The 23,801-nt window shown below is 38.0% G+C and overlaps 3 protein-coding genes across 3 annotated transcripts; 1 reads left to right on the top strand and 2 right to left on the bottom strand.

The window, feature by feature from the left end:
- Positions 1–131: 131 nt before the first annotated feature.
- On the bottom strand, positions 132–8,015 carry scamp5a (secretory carrier membrane protein 5a). Its single transcript, XM_072671221.1, has 7 exons — positions 7,762–8,015; positions 6,547–6,600; positions 6,255–6,374; positions 5,284–5,440; positions 4,629–4,730; positions 3,580–3,697; positions 132–3,357 (listed from the first exon to the last, which is right to left on the bottom strand). The coding sequence occupies exons 2-7, from the start codon at positions 6,551–6,553 to the stop codon at positions 3,169–3,171; spliced, it is 693 nt and encodes a 230-aa protein (XP_072527322.1). The 5' UTR covers positions 6,554–6,600; positions 7,762–8,015; the 3' UTR covers positions 132–3,168.
- Positions 8,016–11,951: 3,936 nt separating this feature from the next.
- parp16 (poly (ADP-ribose) polymerase family, member 16) lies at positions 11,952–18,703 on the top strand. Its single transcript, XM_072673698.1, has 7 exons — positions 11,952–12,164; positions 13,253–13,455; positions 14,526–14,663; positions 14,842–15,048; positions 15,351–15,522; positions 15,731–15,875; positions 17,478–18,703. The coding sequence occupies exons 2-7, from the start codon at positions 13,267–13,269 to the stop codon at positions 17,611–17,613; spliced, it is 987 nt and encodes a 328-aa protein (XP_072529799.1). The 5' UTR covers positions 11,952–12,164; positions 13,253–13,266; the 3' UTR covers positions 17,614–18,703.
- Positions 18,704–20,945: 2,242 nt separating this feature from the next.
- Positions 20,946–22,850, bottom strand: LOC140549637 (cysteine-rich motor neuron 1 protein). The gene is made up of 4 exons (XM_072673388.1): positions 22,547–22,850; positions 21,573–21,660; positions 21,154–21,349; positions 20,946–21,005 (listed from the first exon to the last, which is right to left on the bottom strand). The coding sequence occupies exons 1-4, from the start codon at positions 22,848–22,850 to the stop codon at positions 20,946–20,948; spliced, it is 648 nt and encodes a 215-aa protein (XP_072529489.1).
- Positions 22,851–23,801: the final 951 nt, after the last annotated feature.

Raw genomic sequence — 23,801 nt, 5'->3', positions numbered from 1 at the left:
TTCCTGAGGGGAACTGAATCTGTCATGAGTCTGAGAGAACAGCAGAGTTTGCAGCCTACTTTCTGCCCTCTGCTGGGGAAATGTGTGATTACAAAGGGTATGAAAGAGTTGGAATTACACCTGACACAAAATGCAACAATATCTGTTTACTAGCCATCAGGGAGACACAAAATAATACAAAAGTAATACAAAATGGACTAGAAAAAAATCCTCTAAATGCTTTTAAAGAGCACGCTCAATGGATTGCTTAATTCCAGAGTTATTTACCCTTCAGTATGTTTAAGATAACTCAGTATTCACGTCTAACTCAGCATTTATGACCAAAAGAAATGAAAGATTTGACCCGTCATAACAACATAAAGGACAAAAGTAAGTAAGAAAGAAATATAATAAAAAAGTAAAAGAAAGAAAACCCGTAAAATGGAGTGCAGCTCTTCTCTCCAAGTCAACAATTACATTCCATTTTGGGTTGGACAGCAGTAACATCAACATATACACACACACACACACACATACACGCACACAAACAGCACCTATGTACACATGGCACAAGTTTACCAAGCACCAAACGACACACCTTACACAGACGACTATTTTTTTTGTTCTATTGTCATCTTTCCAGTCATTTTACACTATAAACAAGGCTCCATCTACTGTTGACAGTGTTGATAATGCATTCAGCTCATGGTACAGAGATGGGCAGTGGGTCTTGGCAATGGTGGGTTTTGTTTCTGCTGGTGCATCTAAAATATAACCTTAATAACTATTATTTTATCACGAATTTTTTCCAATATCATCTGAAGAAGTAGTGGAGTGGACCTGTAAAACATCCCGTCCACTAGAGGGCTCTCTCTCCATTTTCTGGGCAGTATCACTGGCCTACATGTTGTAACACACCCAGTTTACCTCAGGAAAGGTTTGTGTGTGTGGTGTGTTAGAAGCGGGGGGAATCTAAAGAGCAGTATTACTACAGAAACTGTGATAGATCACCCTGGCTTACAATTTCCTTTGTTTTTTTTTCCTGGCAAGGAACCACTTTCAAGGCAGTTTCTATTAACACCATGTCAGGTCCTCTTTTACCAAGTCCCACGACCATTCCAGTGTAAGAGTTATAACACAGTGAACACTAAAGCTGCTCACACTCACTTACACATATAAATAATTCTAAAAATAAAAATAATTACATAAATCTAAAAAAAAAATTAAAATAAAATAAAGTACAAAAAGTCAAACATACACATCAATATACACTTCATACATGAGCACATGAAAACATTTCACAGTTCTTGAGATGAGGTGCTATTTTACAAGCCTTGATTAAGACAGTTTGATTACATATTACATATACTGTACATGTATAGTGTGATTTTGACCTATTTACCTGTATGAGTTTAATTTAAAGTATACTTGAGAATATATAAAGACCTTTCAATGCAGTCACATCCCACAGAGCCTTTCAGAGTATGGATAAATTCAAGCCTCTCTATAAACATAACTCTATATCAATAATCTGTCCTGTCTTAATTACACAAATTACATGTATTGAAAATACCACAACCTTATCAGCTGACTAAGGGCTTACACCATCTTCAAATCCATGTCATTTCGGGAATTTTACACAACAATTACTGATGACTGTATTACAGCAAATATTTACACAAAATCAGAGGAGATATTACTGCAAAATCTGTAACCCTATTAAGAAATTACATAATTCATTATTGGTATCATCAGTGAAAGAGGACTGATATTGGTTTTAATTCCTATGTAATTCAGACTGTATAACAAGTGTGCTTTGCTTGCAGGCATGTATCTCCTGCTATTCCTCAATAAAAAGGTCTCTCTTCACTAAAACGGGTGGAAGTGTTGAAATGCAGTTAACTGCACAACTACATACTAAGTCCAACAGTACACATAACATTGGATATCATTTTAGGTTCAAGTGAAACAACATTGCGTCAAATGAAGACTGTAATGGTAAATAAAGCAGTAGCTCATGGCTTAAGTGAGTGATTTGTTACGCAGGTGATTCTCTGAACACTTTAACAATTTAAAGGGGGTGGAGCTTCTTTTTGTATTATTTGAGGAGAGGTTCCCTGACTGTTGCTAGTGTAGTCTGAAATAAAGGTCAGTGTCTGCAAACACTCAAATTTCTCTAACCAGTAATCTCATGAACTTTTTAGAGTGGCAGTTTTTAAAAAAACTCACTTCTAAACTGATATTCAAGCAAGTGCTCGAGAGAAGTTCTTATCAGACCGACCTTTTACCAGTGCTACAGTACAAGAGCAAAAAAAAAAACATTTGAATCCTGAGGTAACAAAGCAAGATCAACAACAACAAACTATATAGATTTGATTAACTACTGGAGTACAATTGTGCACTCTTGACACAATCACTAAATAAATACAGTACAAAAAAGAGTAAATGTACAAGTGTATGGCTATTTGACTCACAGCTAAACAAACTGGAATGAAATATGAATGAAAAAACAAGCCAGAGTTTTAAGACCTATTGTAAGGCCACATTATGATACTGGTCAAAGACCAATGGCTCATTATAACCGAAATGCAAAGTAGCTGATTAGTTTACTATATTACTATTTGTTTCACTTCAGACTTCTCTTTTAAAATTCTGATTTATGTATGAAATCTGGTGTTAGCTGACCTTTAGCAGAAGACCTACAGAACACTGACCTGTAAATTAGTGAGAAGAATTTACCAAGCAGTGTCTGCTTAAACATCTAATTGCCTACAGAAATACAGTTTTCTGCTGGCTGCTCAAGGACACGGTGGAGCAGGAATCTAGTTACTATAGAAACACAGTGTAATAGATAACTTTGTTGGTGGAGCTCCAGTCCAGACATATTCGAACTATGATAAGTGACAAAATAGCTTATACTCGTTAAAACTGCCTCGGTGGAGCAAGTAAAGAGTAGTACTGTAGTACTGGAAGGGTCAAAGGACCAAAAACAATACTTAAAACTACCAAACACTTTTAAAACAGCTGAAGCAAGTGTCTATGCCTTATTGTACTAGTGGAAACCTGTCGAAAATAAAATTGGTCAGTTATTTGCTTTTTTGGTCACCGTCTTATTATTATTATCCCACCCCTCTACCCTCCCTAATACCCTGTTATGCTCTCTTTTGCCTGTTTCTTTAAACAACCCCATTACATGGGGTCATCATAGTTGTAGGTGGGGGCGGCAGAGTACTGCTGGCCCTGCATGGCCCCCTGGGCTGCCCCCATAGCAGCTTGCTGTGCTGCCTCTTGAACATGGGGGTTTTTCCAAGCACCTGTTGTCCACTCTTGCTGGGCCTTGCTCATGCTCCCTCCACTGCCACGGTAGAAGTTGTGGACCTACGTCACACAGAAAGATAAGATATTAATACAGAATTCCTACAACTAACTTCTAAAACGTTCTGATAGTAAACATCAAAACAACACACATATTTAATAAACATTACAGCTTTTGTTAACAATACATCTACAAAGGTCCTCAAACTGTGATTGCTGTAATGAATAGAAGGCTGGAAGAAAGTAATGTGTTTGGTTTTCTGTTTTAAAAACTAAAAGAAGCACCTTGGTGAGGGCAATGAAGGAGAGCACAGCCACAGCCGTGAACATAATGGTGGGAATCAGCATGACCACAGCAGATCCAATATTAGTGCTGAAGAATGTGATGGTGGCCAGCCAGCCACTGTAACAAAGAAAAGAGAAAGGAAATTGGGTTTAGATTACACATCCATCAACTGAATACTCACTTTAAACAAATAATAAACTCATCTGCCAAAATGGTGTAAATGAAAACATGCATGAATTTTTTTACACATCATACACAGGACTTTTCACTGTAATTATTCTATTCTCTAATTCTATTTATTATTATTATTATTATTATTATTATTATTATTATTATTACCCCCTACTCAGTTGCACAGCCGAATGTTGCACTTTTTGTTATTTGACGTCTTTGCTTTATCCTTTATTCACCAAAAAAAATTATATTTCCAGATTTACCACTACAACTAAATTGTGCAGAAATTGGAAATTTTGGTGAAATTCCTCTTTCAACAATAATTAATTAAACTATGCTGCCTGCCTTTTGCCTCTTACAGTTTTAAGGGTTGGATGGTCTAAAAATAACATTTGCAATAATAATAATAATAATAATAATAATAATAGATTAGCACTGAAATAAATATATATTCATATTTAACATTTTTCATATTTACCACTACTGAATTATGCAGAATACACCACATCTCAACCCCTACATTGGGTAGAAATGTTGGCAACATTGGTGTAATTCCCCTTTAAACGTTAAACAGTTTATTTAAACATCATGTTTCCTTTTTGCCTTTTGTATTGTTGTAAAGAGCTAAACAAACAAACCCCTTTTTGGTGTTTTATTTATTGAAATGTTACTACTGTATACTAAATGTTACTATGTTACTAATGTTAGTGCTGTCAGTGCTGGTGGACTTAAGCTTTAAGAAGCCAGTGTAACTACTTCTGATGAACCTAAGCTAAACTCTGATTTGCACCACTAGCACTAGCACTAGGCCCGAGGTCAAACATGCTTGTCTTCGTATCTCAAGAACAAGAACCCACACATCCAAAGTGCTTACCACACTCCCCAGCCTGGGATGCCCACTGTCTGGATAATACTGATCACAACCTGGGCCATGAATACGAAGAAAAATGCCATGAAGTTGAAAGAGCTATCAGTCCTGTAAAAGAGAGAAAGGTTTGGAGCTCATATATCAAGTTTAAACTGTGTCAACAGAGTTAATGTTCCAGTTGTCACGATGAGTTTTGCTTCATAGTCTGAAGCTATTTCCATTCCACTGTGAAATAAAGTGAAGTCAAAACTCATTTCTTCACAAACACTTCTAGAAAAGGCCTGACTGACAGTAATTCAGCGTCTGGCTGTATCTTGGATTGTGCTTAGGTCTTTATTTGATGCTTTAGAATTCAGGAATAATAAATGTTCATTTGACAGGTTTGATAAGATGTCACACAAAACAGTATGCTGTGTATAATTGCACATTTTGCAAAAAAACAAAAAACCTATACAAAAACTAATTGTACAAGGCAATTTAAGCCTGTAACTCAGTATATGTATGTAGCTTTGTACCAATTACACTTTCAATAAAATATTACGCACACACAGGACCAATGAGCTAGATTGGCTAGATTTGCCAAGCCACATATGATTTACAATGAGCAAGAAAATACATACAACACAAAAGCTAAAGCACACAATGCTTGTGCTGAACTCACTTTAAGGCTTTGTAGATGGGCCTGAACCAGCACACATAGGAGCAAGGAGTGAACAGAATCAGCCACAGAATGGCCATTCCGAAGTTAGTTGCCCCACCTCCACCACACATCCATGCCAGACAACCAATCAGGTTCACCGCCAGTGTAGCACTGTTTACTGAGTGTGAGAACAAGGAAGGTAAGAAAAAACTTCAAGGTAAAAGAATAAAGCACACGAGAGTAAAAGAATTTCACACGAGAGTTCAATCAGGAGCTTGTCTCTACTTTCAAAGAAGCTCTAACCTCTAACCACAGAACTCATTCAACAAGAATTAAATCCAACAGCTGATTCCAGACATTAGGCAGGGTTTTGTTATGGATTATGTAAGACTTAAGCAAGAGGGGGATATTCCTGAGCTTGCAAGGTTTAGACTAAACTAATGGTATAAATAGCCCATTCAAATAAGGGCAACGTCACAGTTAGGATACCTCTGACACACCACATCTAACCAGCTACAGTTACAACCTCTGAACAGGGTAAGAACTACCACATAGCAGAAGTAGAACTAATTCTACTACTACTGACTCTTTAGCGTATCAAACACTTACTGAACACTCAGCAGGAGGTATAAATCCAGTCAGTATGCTGATGAAAGAGGCAGTACATTGTACACATTGATTCACACTGTGGTGTTAAATAAGCAAACATGAATATTTACAGTGTGAATTTAACAAACTATGGACTATGTTTTCAGCTTAGATACGGTGCAAAATCTCTGTCTTTTCAGGCAATAGGACAAAGCCCAACACAGTTTTTGTGAGCACTGCTTGGAAGATCAGCTTCGTGGTCAATGTGTTTAGACCGTCTTCGTGTTTTGACTAACAACACAGGTGACGTTGTTAGACCAAACAGTGATGGTAGCCTTCCTGGTGGACTCGAGGAAAATTAAACAAAAGAGCATTTCAGAGACACAATGTCCTTGCACACTTACAGATCCAAAGATAGTACAACCGCTTGCACATGGTGCGCCGTTGGTCCGGGATCTCGTTGAAGTCTTGGTAAAAGCATGGCTTCAGTGGGATGAAACGGGGAAGAGGAGGGAAATTGTTTTCTGAGGGTGGAAAGGGGAAGATAAAACACACAGCAGTCAGAAAGGTCATAACACATTGTTTTAATCAATTCTTAATCATAATACTAATTAATTATTCAACTAAGGAATAAGAATGAGATAAATGTGCAAAATTGTAAATAATGTTAACTTTAGATGGGAAAACAACTCTTACCGGCCATTAAGATCCTTTTTTCGTAGATCCCTGATCTCAATAATATTCAGCAACCTAAATGAAAGATGTTTGATTGAATACGTACACTGAAATGATAGAAAGTACACAACACTCTAACCCTTACTCATCTGCACTGTCTGCTAGAGGAAGGATGTGGGCTGCGTCCAAAACCGCATACTGCCATGCTAAACAGTATGGTAAACATAGTCCACCTTCGCTAGTAGTTCGCACGCTTTAGTGTAGTGTGTAAAGTGTGGGAGTGTCTACAGTGTAGTGTACGAGCGTCTCTAGCTTGGCAGCGTGCGGTTTTGGACATAGCCCGCTGAAGTGGCCATTTCGCTTTGCTTTAGGAGGAGTTCACACAGGCTCAGTGATAGAGCGCCCCTAGTGGCGGGAGAAAGGACTCTACAAACGGCCTCCTACATGATTTAAAAAACAAAGCACAGCTGTGAAACGGGGCCTGATTGTACATTAATGTCCACATTCTCGCTTATTTCTCGCGATTTCATGCGAATGTCTCCACCTAATCTCTCGGGTTTAACCGTGTTGCTAAGCATGAACGAGGTTTCCCACGTTTTGCTGAGACTGAGGAGACAGAGCCAGTGACTAAGGGGAGTGACTGAAGGGTTATAGCTAGCGACTGGCGATGAGAAAAGGGAAGGGGAAACGGAAAAACAAGAATTCCCACCCTCACCACCAGTGATATACTAGATACATATTATCTACATAACCAACGTGTCCATATCGTTCACTATAGCTATCGTATTTCTAACGACACGCGGTTTAATACTGAAGGACGTGGCGCGTTTGGGATATAAGCGATGGTCTCCTAAACGTTAGTCAGTGTTATGGCTGGAAAATGGTGTCCAAACATAGCTGAATGAGACACCACACTTCTGTAGCTAGCTAACGGATGTAAACTGAAAATCCTGTATTAAAAAAAAAATCAGAGCAGCGTAGTGTGATTCAGAAACGAGCACACTGAGTTTGGAGACTGAGGTGGAGGTCGAAGAGGTGGAGAGCGCCCTTCAGCAGGGAAACGATAGTAAACGCTGTAGCTAATTATCCCCACCCTACCTAAGCCCATATGATGATATATGCATTATGCGATCCTAATAGTACACCCGCTATTGAAGATCACACCACAGTGTCCCTTTAGGTCGCTAATGGTTCAGATTAAAGCCCAGCATCGGCTAAAAAAACACATCACCTTACCTCGCCTCCTTCGGCTACTCGTGAACGTGGCTCCTGTGAAAACGCTCTCTTGTGTCCAAATAAACAACTTTCCATTCAAGGTGGATGTTTACAGTCACCGTTTACAGTCTTCTTCGTGCAGATCCTGCGGCTCTGTTACCTCTGATAGTGGATTTGAGAGTAAAATGATCACGCCTTGATCCTCCTACACGACCAACCGCCCGGGACAAGCGGTAGAGATGATGCTCATCAAATCCCGGCATCCAGCAGCAGGCCTCTCAGTGATCGCGATACTTCATTCCTCCACACTCTCTCACCCTCCTTGCTCCTGCGTGGCAACAGTTCACGGCCCATAGGCGCTCTCCACGGTACTGAAGCACATGCGCTCAGACTGTAATCATTACAAAAGGGCTCTTCAATTGCTTAGATGGTTTGAATGCTGAAACGGTTTTGGTGTGGTTGCATGGTTCCTCTCTGTTGTATATGGTTCTTTAAAGAACCATTTAACAAGGTTCCTATACAGAAACAAAAAGGGTTCCACTATTGTTGCCAAAGAAAAGTCAAAGAACCCTCTTTTCTTTAATCATCAGAGACCAAATTTAAAAACAAAATAGTGGCTTTATCTAATCGGGTGGAGATGGGTAACTTGAACTACATTCAAGGTAAGGTGAGTAAATCTTACATGTGGGTAGAAATAATGCAGGTACAACAGGCAACAGTTATATACAGAACCACATATTATGAATATGATCCTATATCGTCATATAAACATTTCCAAATAAACAACTTTACAGGAGAAGGAATGGAAGCCAATGGAAGTAAAAGCCAAGTGATTTTATTCTAAGTCATTTTGGAGCATTTCTATTGGTCCATTCATCATGAAACCTTGACACAATGTAAAGGACGGCTGATTTACATTATGTCCTAAAATATATATAAAAGGTTTTAGCGTAACAGCAACAATATGCAGAACTACATCATTAAGATTTTCTCTCTATTCTCATTGTTGATGTGGACATCTAAGGTTTCTGACCCATATCTGCAGGATTTTATGTGTCGCTCTGCTGCCACATGATTGGCTGATCAGCAAAAAGTTAGGGCACCGCTGGCCAAAAGACACATTCTGTCATTTGTTTTAATGGAAGAATAGATACAGCATTTTAGCTAATTAAAATATTTTTTAATCATTTACATGCATAATTGTTTACACAATCTCATGGACCTGACTAATGCTCTTGTGGCTAAATGCAATCAAATCCTCCCAGAAACTTTTCAACATCTAGCATGAAGCTTTGTCAGAAAAGTACAGGCTCCAAGGGGGTCCAACGAGGCCTTGATGAAAGTTAAGGAGGCCATCATTAGGCTAAAAACAATAAAACCAAAAGAAATCTATCGAAAAGAAAGTTGAAGTGTTAGGAGTGGCCAAAGCAAAAATTTGGTCCATTGTTAAAAGAGAAAGAATGCACTCAGCAGTATCAAAAAACCTAGAAGACCTCAGAAGAAGTCTACAATCAATGAAAGTAAATACAGAGGGTTTACTGCATGGTGCAAACCACTGTTAACACCCAAGAACAGAAAGACCCAGCAAGAAAACATCTGAAAAAAAAAAAACTGCCCAGTTGTAGAACAAGATTCTTTGGACGGGTAAAAAATAGATTCATCTACCACATCATCTGTCAAACATGGTGAAGGCACTGTAATGGCATGGGCATGAATGGCTTCCAATGAAATTGGGTCACTGGTGTTTACAGGCAATGTGACTGCTGATAGAAGTAGCAGGAGGAAATCTAAAGTGTATAGAGCTATACTTCCTGCACAAGTTCAGTCAAATGCAGCAAAACTGATAGGGTGGTGCTTCACAGAACAGACGAATAATGACTCAGGAGATTCTTAAAGGAAAGAAATGGAATATTCTTATATGTCAGAGTCAGACATCTACTAAGCTGAGCATGCTTTTCACTTACTGACGAAAGAAAAGATCTGAAGATGGCTGCAGTAAAGACCTGCCAAAGAATCTCAACAGAGGAAACTCAGGGGTTCCAGAATTCAGGCAGTCACTGAATGCAAATAATTTGCATATGAGAAATAAATATGCTTTAATATGCTGATTAAATGTGTAATTATAGAGAGTAGTAAATCCTAGTGTAGTAATGTATGTGTGATAGGGCTATATCATTATGTGTGTATGAGTCTATTATGCTTCCCTGTGTTTGAGCTCAGACCTGTGCTTGTGCACTTGCTGTAAAAGGCTGAAGGTGATCGGATTAGTCATATCCATATCCTGATTACTAATTTCTGTGACTAAATGGAAGGATTAGAATATTAATGTACTTCATCAGTGGTTTGAATAGAGGTAACAGGAGAATAATTGCTCAATCCATATCTAACCATTCAGAGAACGACCACAGAGAGGATTGAACCCAGAACTCCAGGCCCCCGAAGCTGTGTGACACACATACTACTGGCAGCCCCACAATGCTGCCACTGCTCAAAATCCAGTCAGGGATAAATCTTAAATCAGAATTGAATCAGCTGGACATTTAGATTTGACCAAAATTTGGCAGATTCATTGAGCTCCAGAAGAGCAGAATGTTTAGGTGATGCTGGACTACATGAACACCATTTTGGAGATACATGTTTTTCATTGGACAGTGACGTTACACATGTAAGAAATGCTTATTAGCAGATATGTACATGAAAAATATTGGGTATTTGCATCGGCCCACAATTCCAATATCAGTGCATTACTAAAAAAAGCTCTCTTTAACTCACCATTCTTTCTAAAATACATGGGAGCAGTTAACACTCGTCAGTTGGGAAGGAAAAAATGCAAAGGTGTACTGAGGTAAAATAATTTGAGAAAACATGCAGTATATTCTTCTCCTGAGCAGCCTGTGTTTTCACACAGTATATCACTCTGGACTGTAATTGCGGTATTCAGTGGAAGAAATGAACAATCACAGATATCCCTAATATTATCCAAAGTGTGCTGTCAAGCACAGCTCCAAAACATGGACTTTACCATGGCTTTGTGTCACCCCTTACAGACAGAGCAGAGAGTGAAAGTGTTTTATTAGTGCACGCCAACAAGATTTTCTACTCCCTTCTCTGTGCTCGCTGGCAGGCTGGCAAACGTTTGCCTCGGTCTATTTTTAGAGTCAGTGACACATACAGTACATGTCGTCATACAGATGAATCACCCATGACAGTTGGGACATGTAGGGATGGTATTTATTTATTTTTTGTTATTTTTATTATTTAGTTTTTTTTTTTTTTAAGGACAAAATAATAAAGAATGCAAACATTTGGGCATCCAAAGCCAAATCACATATTTTGTGGATTTTGTGAATAGAATTGAACATCACCTCTGCAGAATAATATTTAAAAAATAAATAAATAAATAACATTTTGGGCTACTTAAAAAAATATCTTTATTTTTTAAAGCAAAAATCTTTGTTTAATCTTTTGGCAAGTACTGCAGTCTTCTTTTAATTCTTTCAATTCTTGGTTGGGAGAGTTTCTGCCCATTCTTGCTTGCAAAAGCTGCGAGATCCTTGGGCCATTTTTGGAAGTCTATTCACAGATTTTGGCAAAATTATGTTTTGGTCAGAGGACTATGAGGATCATGGCAAAACCTTCAGTTTGCTCCTCTTGAGGTAAACTACTGTGGATTTTGAGGAGTATTTGGGATCATTATCCCACAGAAGAAGCCATTCTCTTTTCACCTTCAGCTTCTTTACAAATGCTGTGAAGTGTGCTTCCAGACTTTGCTAGTGTTTAATTAAATTTACTCTTCTCTCCACCAGTAAAATGTACCCTGTGCCACTGGGAAATTATTATTCTTTCTTTGCAACCAAAATGTTGTAGTTCAACTTCATCAGTCAGAAAGTCAGAGAATTTGTTTCCAAAATGCATCTGCAGGAAAGATGAAGGTCATGTTTGCACAGGTGTTGCTGCACCATAGCACAGTGCATCACCCATCATCCTAAAGGTCTAAGGGTCTTCTCCTGCTGACAGTTGTAAAAAAGGTTTGAGGAATCTGAGGTGTATATATATATATATATATATATATATATATATATATATATATATATATATATATATATATATATATATCCAATTTTGTCAGTGAAATTAAACTTGATTTTAAAAGAAACGTTGGATGAGCCTGTGTCTACAAACCTGTAAGGGTTACTCAGTGATAGGAACGAGTGAAACTGACTGACTTTCAGAAGAGTCAGTGCGCTGGTTTCATGACATTGGCTGCACACAGAGATTCAGCAACGCCTGGCTAACGTGGCAGGTGCAGCTTGGTGGAAGGTTAAGGTTATGCTGCTCCCACATGATGAAGTGAAGCGGACGGAGGGGAGCAGGACAGAGATACTCTGATGACTGCAAACGTTGAGCTGCAGAACTTCAGCCAGGTAGTGCTAAGTTCAGTTGGGTGATTCTGCAGCCAGACTTGGCACAGCGCACGAACCTATTTGATATTTAGCTAGCTAGTTTGTGTAGTGCTAAGTTATCGGTACACTGGATAGTAACAACTGTTCGTCCAAAGTAACCATATGTCTTGGTATTGGCTAACGTTAGCAGCTAGCTATCACTTGGCAGGCTAGCTTGGCTAGCGCTAGCTAGCTAACTTGCTAGGAAGCTAGCTAACAACAGTGGTTATTTTTGCTAGCAGAGCTTCCGTCTATAGCAGGATGGGGTCTGAGGAAGTGTTCTGGCTAACGTGATTACAAATGTACTTAACGTGAGCTTACCTGACAGAACTAGCATAGCTAGATAGTGTTGATTATACTGTTAGCTAGCTAGCTAGCTAGCTACATTAGCTATCTACTTGGCTGATTAGCTTTCTTAGTGTTTAAAGCTAAAAGTCAGGGCAGTGATATTAGCTAGCGTCCATCTCAGGTTGTGGCTAACATATAGCTAGCTAGCTACGTACGGGGCCAGTAGGGTAGTAACGAGTTAGAAAAATAATATTTAGAGACATAAACTTTTCCCTCGAATTAATAGCGCTAGCTAGATAGCCATATATCGTTATAGGGGACGGATGATGATTTAGCTGGCTACCATTAGCTAGTCTGTAGCTAAACATCTTTGTATTACTTTGATACTTTGGGGGCTCTGTAAATACGAGCAATAGCTGCAACGATAACTTCATAAATGTAATAGCTAAGAGCCCTGTCAGTGTAACAGTAGTGCTAAATGTTAGTAGTTTTTGTTTGCATAGATATAGCTATCTCTAGCTACCTCAGGAGTACCTCAGGAGATTAACAAAGCTGGCATTACATCCAGATTTACGAGAGAGTAACTAACTAACTAACTAACTAACTAGCTATATCTGTCATCTGAGCTCACGTTAACTAGTGCATTTATCAGCCTCTGTTGAAACATAGTATAAGCTTGCTAACTGTTCTCACGTTACACTTTACTGGAAAAGCCTGTTATGAAATTGTTGTTTATGCATTCTCCACGTCGCTGTATTACACACATCATCTGTCTACTTCAGTCCTAGTGTTGGGAATGCAGCCGCCTCTACCACCAGCCACAGTCAGAGAGCTGGTCCGCTCCTGTCTCCATCTTGACCCTGTGGCTGCAGATTTGCGCTGTAGTCTTTTTGTGGCTGCTGTGCAGAGCTACAAACGTGACTCAGTGCTGAGACCGTTCCCAACCCGATACCTGAGGGGAGACATAAAGGATTTTGAAGAGCTGGTAAGATGTATGCTGTTAACCAGAGATTGGGAGTAGCACTCACAGACATGCTTTCAATTTGTCATTCAGTACTGGTCTTAATCATATGGAAAGAGTTGATTTTGAAAGGGGAGTTCACTTTATTCGCATCTGATCGTAAAGTTTCTTACTATTTATATAGCGATACTTAATGTGTCACCCTCAGTTTTCTTAAAACATTAAAATTAATAGAAGATGTACATGATCCCATCTAATCCAGTTAATTCTTCTCTTCGTGTTCAGAAAGCAAGTTGCTTCAGCCATACAGCAGTAGACCGTTCGCTCATTACCAACATGATGTGCGCTGTTATAGGTTGTGGAAATACTCCATTGAAAGTCCTCCACTCCGTTCCACAAAAAAATAACTATACGTAATGCTCCTCTAACCCTGAATATGGTGTGGATACTGATCATGAAGTATTAATACAAAAACAACAACAACAAAACGAAACATTGAGTGTCCACAGGGATCACTTTGTGGCCACGGATTACCAGGTATCCCTCGTCTGAAACTGGGAACTGTATCTTCTGTTTTCTCAGTTTTCTCATGGCCTGAAGCTTTGCAGGAGGCAGATTTACATCTTTAGAGGTAGGTTGATCCTAAGTAACATTTAAAAAAAAAAAAAAAAAATAGGTAACTAATATTGTTGTAAATAAACATTTTTGACTTTTAACTAATCGCCTAAGCATTTGATATAGAAACTGTCTGAGGTGTGAAGATATCAAAGATCTAGGTGTGTAAGACATTTGTAGGCAGTTTCAAACGTGAAAAGGTGAACTCCCCTTTTAATTTTTTTACTGTCAGAACACAGGGACTTTTAAAACCTAAGCAGGAAAACTGCTCGCTTCTTGGTTATCAATGTAAGGTACAATTTTGTGCTCACAATTTCGTTGTGGCATGCCTGACCTTTTGGTTTCTCAAAACAAGGTAAAGGTTCTGCATCATATGTTTTGTATAACAACACTTGGTACAAATATCCAGCATAGATAAACTTAAAAAACCCTTTAATTATACATGTTCAATATCTTATGCCCTGTGTTTCCTCTTGCAGCAGAAAGATGTGAGCTCTTTGCCAAGTGTAAGGGACTTGGTCCACCTAGGATCTGGAGAGGGAGATCATCATCTGGCTCTAGTGCACTGGGCGCTCTCCTCCAAGAGTTTTTCTGTGAAAACCATCCAAAAAGAAGAGGTACCACTGGAGTTTGGATATTATGGATATAGATTTCATATAGATATTGTCTGGAAATTGTGTGAAATAGTGATGTTGCTTTACAGTGTTTTAAATACAATGTTTTAAATGTATTTTAAATGTGTTTTAAATACAATGTATTTTTCTTCCATTACATTTTCCTAAATCTTATGGTCAGTGGGCCAGACTCAGCCAACTGACGCAAAACACAGGGATCTCCTCTCCCGTGCCAGACTTTCTTTTTGAATTGGAGTACTGTGAACAAATGAACTCCAAATTTGAGAAGACGAGGGCAGGACGGGACGTTATCTATGCATTCCATGGTAGCCGACTGGAGAACTTCCATTCCATTATACACAACGGTTTACACTGCCATCTAAATAAGGTCAGTTCCATTATCCTATATGCAGACCTGAAGAGAATTTTTTTTATTTCCTTATAGAATAGTTAACCATGGCTTTGGGAAAGTCTCTCTGGAATTGGTGGTAGATCTGTGTCTTATCAACAGATCAGATAATATGTGTGAAGACAGTGATTACAACCTCTGTTATTTTGTTGTTTAATTTCTTTATCACTGCTTGTCTTTGTTTCTTTGTTTGTATGATAGTTTTGAATATCTGAAGTGTATTAAATGCAGCTCAGTTGGTGTGATTAGTTATTAAAGTAATATTCTCTTTTTTCTTTCAGACATCGCTGTTTGGGGAAGGCACTTACCTTACCAGTGACCTTAGCATGGCTATCCTTTATAGTCCCCATGGAAATGGATGGCGTGAGAGTGTCCTTGGGCCATTGTTAAGCTGCATTGCCCTATGTGAGATCATTGATCATCCAGATGTGAAGTGTCAGGTGAAGAAGAAAGGTAATGTACCTCACATTAGGAAAGAAATGACCCTCATCATTAATGTTCACAAATGCTATTCCCCATGAATAGCATTTGTGAGGCTGCTTTTAGTAATTAAACATTGAGAATTAAATGTTACTAATATACTTGTTATACTTGTAACAGTTTGATGAATGGTTTAATTGGAGAGATGAATTTACTTTAAAGTTTTGTAAAAACATTGCAGACTCAGAGAGCCTTGACCGTCAACGTTTGAGAGCAAGGAACAGCGAGGGAGGGGATGTGCCTGAGAAATACTTTGTGGTCACCAATAATGACCTGCTAAGAGTGAAGTATTTGCTGGTGTACTCTCAGAAACGTTACAGAACCAGGTGAGACAGAATTCATTTCTGCTCATTGATGGACAAGGTTGTTCACAAAAAAATACTTAGAGACATTATTTAATGCACTTCAGATAGATATTTACAGCAGTGCTGTGTGCACACAGTATAGTAAAAGTACCATTTGTAAAAATAAATAAATAAAAATAAAATAAAAAAACTACTTCACTACTCACAGACAGGTTTGATTACTGCCAGACCTGTTGAATCTAAACATTACTTAAATAGAACCTGTCTGGCAATGTGAAGTAAGCTAGACAGTCTCAAAAAGCAGGACACAATGCCACATACTAAACTGATTCAAATACAGATATAAAACAAAGTTATTGAACTCTGCCAGTCTGGAAAGAGTCTTTGCTAATCACAGTCAGAGCCATTATCATCAAATGGAGAAAACCTGGAACAGTGGTGAACCTTCCAATAAGTACACAGCCTACCAAAATTTCACCTTACATGACTCATTCAAGAGGTCTCAGAAAACCCAGACACGCCAACTGCAGACCTCACTTGCCTCAGTTGACTCTGTATACAGGATTCCACAGTAAAAGCAAAAATGGCACTGTTGCTTGGGGCTGCACAATATTGGAAAGAAAATGTAATTAAAATATTTTATTGTTCTGTTATACAATATTAAAAATTCAAGATTTCTTGTTCGATATCTCCAGAAGTCAGTGGTGCAACATTTCATAATAACAATGGCCTCTGATTTTCCATCTGGTAGATACATCATAGAAAGATAACAGTGTGAATTTTTCTTTTGTATCAAGGAAGTGTGTGGTGTATGATGAGACGACATATTGTGCAGTCGGTGCACTACAGTTTCTGACTAAATAGAACACAAAAACATCTAGATGAACCCCAAGAATGTGCTGTGAACTGATGAGTCAAAGATGATTTTTTTTTGGAAGATGTGTGTTCTGTTACATCTGGCATAAAGTTAACACTGTATTCTGCCATAAGGACATTATACCATTTAACATTTATCAAAACTGGTGGTGATAGTATAATGGTCAGGACCTGGATGAACTGTGAATTCTGCTCACTCAAAACATCCTAAAAGGAGAATGCCTGCCCATCAGTTTGTGACTTAAAGCTCAAGCACATGAGTTGTGCAGCAGAAAGAACTGTTTAAGGTTTGAGTGGCCAAGTCAAAGTCCTGACTTTTAAGTCCTGCATTGTGTGTTTACTTTGTGTTTTTATTCTTATATTAAAATTAGTTAAATTATCTGAAACATTTAAATGTGACAAATATGCAAAAATAGAGGAAATCAGGAAGGGAATAGTTTTGTTTCAGGAATACTTTTGCACAGTACTATACGTGTCATAGCTAAAACAATGTAGGTACAAGCGTAGTCAAATATTAAGTAACACTACTTACAACTAATTGTTCTATTCACTTTGGTGCAGCCGCTTTTCATAGTTATGTCATTTTGTTTTATTAGTTATGTAATTGGAGCATCATAAATGGCAAAGTAGTCGAGATCCACGGATTATTTCATTTGATCAATGATGTCAGAGTAGTAAATGCACCAGTTAAAGTCAAACAAATATATATGGTAATGACTGCCTTTCTTCTGCTTTTCTTGATTTCAGACAGACTCAGCGGACATCATGGCTGGTCAGACACCATTTTGCCATTATGATGGGTCTCTATCTTCTGCTTCTCATATTCATTGGTGCCTTAAACTCTACTAGTTTCCAGTCATTTTGGCATAGAATGTTCCGGTGATCCAAACTACTTGCATCACATTTGCCTCCTTTCCAAAGTGCCTTCTCCTGTGGTTCAAATGCCAACAAAGACAATTCTCAGGAATCGCTAAACATTATCTTCCATCCCCTGGTGTGTACTACTTACACTGCAGGCACCAGTCATTTAATTAATGATAGAAAGTAGCTTTTAATACTGGATGACTTATGCATTTTTTTAAAAAGATGAAACATCTAATTATTTCTGACAACTTTTATCAATGTAGGGATGAAAGCCTACCTGCATATGCTGTGGGCTTTTGTAACACTGTGGCATGTAGCGCATGTATAGTCAAATTTTTTTTCTCCTATTTTCTACATGTGTAGAACCAAATTATGAGGGAAAAAAATCTTGCCCTATTTGCCTTTTTTTTTAGAAAATATTAATGTACTTGGATTTTGGCTTGGACATTGTCAAAACCACTTGCTGCTTATTTTATTGAATCTTAGGATCATGTTAGTGGACCACCGTGATCACGTTACTGTTTATAGGGTGGACAATCATCCAGAATTTGTCTATTGAATGCAGCCCTCATGTTCTGTCGGAGCTGTATAAAAATCTACTTTAACTTCAGAAGTCTTGTGCAAGCATGGTGCATTTGCATCGTTTGTGCTGATGTACGTTTATGGCCCTGAAGCAGACCTTGGGCAATTTCATTATCAATCAATTATGCTGTGTCAGCTATCATTAAGTACTAGTAAGCCCAGATGTATTGATGCAAATGGTGTTTATTTTTAATGGCGTTCTAGTACTTATGCAATGAAATATCAGTGAAATATCGATACGTTTGAATTTAAAGCAAAAATAACATCTTGAAACAGTAGTGTGACGTGACAAATGTTGGGCATTCAGTGTTTAATTAATGACACGCTGTTAAGAATATCAACATTTTAACAAAGCTATTTTATGAATATAACAGGTACATAACTACATATAATAATCATTCTCAGTTCAAATGTCTCCTGTTGTAACCTTAAAGGTATGTATTGTGTCCATGAATATGGACCGGTTGTTCTGTGAATAGACCTACAAAATAGTTTACACTTGAATCAATAAACACATATCTTTCATGCGTTGCAGCACGTTTCCTAACTTCATGTGCAAAACTAATATTTGTGTCTTTGATTTTTTTTTTTTTTTCAGTTTTATGGTAGCAAGTTTTGTCTTGGATCCATTGTTATCGAGAACTGCGGCCATATACAGAGGTGATAGTAGCTGATAACAATGCAAGGAAAGCTTTGATGTCTGGTACCACAGCCTCACTCATACACATCTTAAATCCACTTGCATTGTTATAGTGGTACGGTAGTGTGCAATGTTTTTTTTTTTTTTTTTTTTAAAAGAAACTCTTAAAATTTCCTCAGCAAACATCTACCAGAAACAGACTGCGGTCACCAGAGCATGCTTATACATAGCTCTACAGATACAGACAAATTAAACCACTTTGTTTAACTTAGCACTCTGTGGGCTGATTAAACAATATTAATTACCTATTATTATTATTATTATTTAACTGGGAGAAGTTCTGATGTTTGCCAATATGAGACGTACCCTGATTTATTTATATATATAATTTATTTATTTAATTCTTTTTTTTTACACCTCATAAACCCATAAAAGTCTTCTGAGATTTATCAGAATTAACCATTTCCTCTCTTCATGAATCGTGGTATAACCCAGACATCAAAAGGAAGGTGAACAGAATGTGCTATTGTAAGTCTACACTTTTTTTTTTTTTTGGCTCATTGATGAATGTCTTATTGCAGGTCCATAAACCCTCTGTTATTCAGTAACAAAGCACTCAGTATAAGAGAACGTCTCAGGTGGGCGCCTCTCTTTCTCTCAGGGGTCGCTTTGTGGAGCCTACTATCTGACCTTATCAGTCCCACCGAGAACTGAAGCATACACAAGTAGAGTTTTGTCACAAGATCAAAGAAAGGCACAACAGTGTGTCCGATACACAAAATCTAACCAGTTGACTGTGCAACTGAAAAAAAAAAAAAAAAAAACAGTTGTCATTGTCACAGAAATAATTACTAGCTCATGTTTTGATAATCAGATATTAATACTGAAACAATTAGTAGAAATAATTGTATCGCGTTTGAAAGCTAACAAAATACATTCTGACCTGTAGACCTAATTGACGAACAACTACAGAAGGCATATGGCTTTGGTTATTACTGATGAGGGAATATACCAAAGTATGGACTTGGGTGTTTGTTAAATAAGACATTATCAAATTAATGAAAAACAACACGAGATATTAATGTATAAATCCATTAATCCTAAAAGTTTCATATTGAATTTTCTCTCAACTGTGCAGATTAATCTCATTTTTCCCCCTTTTTGACATTTTCTAATATGTTCTTTACATTGAGTCAAAATGTCATGATAAATGGATCAATAGGAATGGTCAAAATTTACTTGGAATCATTTTTTTTTCTTGACTTGAAAGCTCAGAAGGTTTTTTTTTCTGTAAATTTTTCGTTTTGGAGAGACAAATTTTTGCATGACTGCAGTGCTATATTTAACTGTTGTTTTTTTATACCATGTATTAAACGCTTAAATTATATAAAGTAGTCCCATAAATATCCTACACTTTAGCCTGGGTCCTATTCACGTGGTTCACACACTCTGTGTGGTTCTCTACATCTCTAAATAAGGAAACTTAGAACACTGAAGTCAGTGATGAATAGTAATACAATTTATTTATAAATTGCTTCACAGAACAGTTGTGTGTTCATGTACTTTAATGACTAAAATATATGTATTAAAAGCTTTCGATCATTTGAAATTCTGTCATGTAAGCAATCACTAAGAACTAATAAGCCAATTCCATTTACCTTGAAGTAACTGAAAACGGAAAGGTAAATGCAGTTGTCGTTCTGTTAATGGAGTTGAGATTTCAGTTGATCAAATTTAAGTAGATGCAATAAAATTAAGTAAAATATTGATGAATTACCTAGAAAATAGTTTACACTTGAATCATTAAACACGCACCCTGCCCACTTTTCAGCCTGTACAAAATAGATAGAGTCTTAGAGTCTTTTGTTTAATGTTATGTTGTTTTGTAATATGCTAAAGAATGGATGTGTTAAATAATTATAAATAAATGTAAAAATCAGATCAGGATTCATTTATGAAGAAATCATTTAATAAAAAAAAACAAAACATTTTTTCAACTGTACATACTTCCCTTTTCATATAGCAAGTACTAAAAGGGTACAACAATACATGTATCAAAAATAGCTGCTTTAAAGTGCTACATTTTAAGCTTGGATCCTTGTCCTAGGAGTTGTTATTTCAAAGATGAATCAGTTTGCTGCATCTGGACAAATGGGGGCCAAACATACAAAGTATCCCTCAGTGTTGCTCTGTTGGATAAAATAAAATGAGCAAAATAAAAAGAAAAAACACTGAAATTGATCATTTATAACAATACATTAATACATTAAACAATAACTTATATAATAAGCCACTTATATATATATATGAACATAGATATGGTTTAAGCTCAGTCACCTGTAAGTTCTGGTGGCAGGCTGCAGCTTTCTGTGGCTCTAGGTGACTGTGCACACACCTCCCGAAGCGATGGAGGCAGACGTGGTCTGTAGGAGCGCAGACCTGAGGACATGCCGGGCGCTTCAGAACCAAACAGCTGGAACAGGTGGTGTGCTGACAGGAACCTCCACACTCACGCTTTTCTATAGCCACTGACCTATGATGCCAGCATACACAGTTTTGATAGCTAGCCAGTTGTATCAGGTACAGGGCAGTATAGTTCCATTTATTAAGTTATAAAAGCTACCATTACAAAAAAAAAGTGTATATATATATATATATATATATATATATATATATATATAATTATTAAATTTTGCAGTGGTGGATGAATACTAATAGAATGGTCAGTCTAGTCAGTGTCCAGTCTAGTCAGTTACCTGGCTGAGCATATTTCATTGGGGTGCGCCTGACAGAATTCCCATGTGCAGTCTGGACGACAGGTATCTTTTTCGAGAACTTCAAGTACTGTATGAACACACAAACAGCAACTCCTCAACATATCACAAAATATCTCAGATACAAGTTTTAAAAAAACAAACAAACAGACAATCACAATGATACCCGGACTCAGCAAGCTGCCATTGTACAGCCCTTTAGCAAGGCCCTTCAACCTTTCTGCTCCCCGAGTGCCACATTGATGGCTTCTTAATCTTTGTCAAAGTCAAATGGTGAATATCCTTGTTTTGACTTGTCTCTAAACAAACAAACTCAGACATATTCTCTAATGAAAATAACTAGGCTAATGTAGTACCATAATTAACATACTGAACACCGTACTAATATTAGGTAGGGCCTCAAAGTAACAGCATTAGTTCTTCATGGCATTGATTGTTGGAAATATTCTGTTAAGATTCGGATCCATGTTGACATGATTGCATCATGCAATTCCTGCACTTCTTTCAGGAGCATGTTCATGCTGTGAGTCCTCTGTTCTAGAACATTCCAAGGCTATATATATATATATATATATATATATATATATATATATATATATATAGTTGCTTATTGCATAGATGTGTATTTGATCAATTTCAGATTAGTGGAGCTTGATAGAAGACCATGTCTGACTCACCAGACCTTGTGTGTTATATCCAATTACGAAGAAGCTCTTTGAAACAAAATCATAAGTTGGTCTATAAGTTCTTCAAGTACTGATTATACACACGATATGCTCAGAAAAGCTGGACTTGCCAGTTAGGTAGGCTTACTTTGTATCAGCACTCATTTGCCATTGAATTAGATGCATTCACCATGACCTTTGTAGGGTTTGTAGATTTTGTTGCCCATCTGTTACTGCATATCTGCCCTGGTGCTACACTATGCTCATCACTCTGAAGTGCAGATTTGCTACCTGACTTGCAGATGCCTTTGCGTTCTTCTTCTGGCTTGCTGTCGCTGGGGTCCTGGTACACACACACCAGTCCTTCATCACACTTGCCCAGGTAATCCCATGTTCCTCCACAGCTCTCTCCAGCTTGTTTGGCACACGCGGGGCAGCAGCCACACACGCCTGTGGTGACACCACCTTTACACTGGAGCTTCAGCGATCTGCGGGGCGAGCAGTGGATGCGCTCGCAGGGTGGACAGTGTAAGGCTTGGAGACCCTGCTGAAGTCCAGGGCTATTGCTCTCCAAACTGGCCATCTCCACCTTCATTGCTGCCCACACCAGCACAGAAATCCACAACACACACAAACCCATCTTAAGACTGATGACATGAGGTGGCCTGAACCATCACCTGCTTTTATATAAAGCGCCCCACATCTAAGAAAGTCACACTTGCGAAACCTCCACCCCCCCAACAGCCAATAGACGATGGAGTATTACAGTAAGCGCTTACTGTTAATTATCCCCCAAGGCTTATCTTTACGATCTCTGTTGTGCTTTTTTGTTCTTGAAAACCAATTCTTCCTTTTGCGCACTTTTAGATAAGTTGGATCGAAGGGAGAAGACTAGACCCTTTGTCATGTCAAGTCACATGACCAGTAGAGAAGGGCAATTCAGTGAACGATCAAGATTATCACCCTCCTTTAACAAGGACAAGATTAGGACATTGGCAGGTTATCTGAGAAGCGTGTGTAAGTGTGCCTTTTCGTAAGTCAGCATGGCTGTAATAAAACTCCTTTCCCTCGCAACTGACACAGGTGTCTTGAAGGTCAACACCTTGACCAGTGTTGAGTTTATCTCAGACACACTGCATATGTCTTGTGATAAAACGATATTGCAAATTTATACTGCATACATTCATGTTTAATCACCCACCAAGTACATTCTTCTAAAATATGTGCTTCAAAGAATTCTTAGAGCAGTGCCACAGAAAAGCCACTTATAGTTTCATAAGGAACCATGTAGTAGAGCTCTGTGAACCCACCTGTGTTTCTCAAATCCTGGTCCTATGACACCAGATTCAACTAATCAGCTTATTAACAAGTTGCAGGGGGGTATGTTTAAGCATGAAGACCACTAAGGGTGCCTCCAGAACCAGAGTTAAGAAACTGCTTTAGATCTTTTAAAGGTTCTTTACACTCACACATCTCTATTACAAACTTCTATGGCATCACTCATGAAACACCTTTATTTGTAAGAGCATAAAACTGCGACAGTTGT

The sequence above is a fragment of the Salminus brasiliensis genome, chromosome 2, assembly GCF_030463535.1.
Source record: "Salminus brasiliensis chromosome 2, fSalBra1.hap2, whole genome shotgun sequence".
Lineage (NCBI taxonomy): Eukaryota > Metazoa > Chordata > Actinopteri > Characiformes > Bryconidae > Salminus > Salminus brasiliensis.
This window is presented reverse-complemented; position numbering and strand designations above follow the sequence as displayed.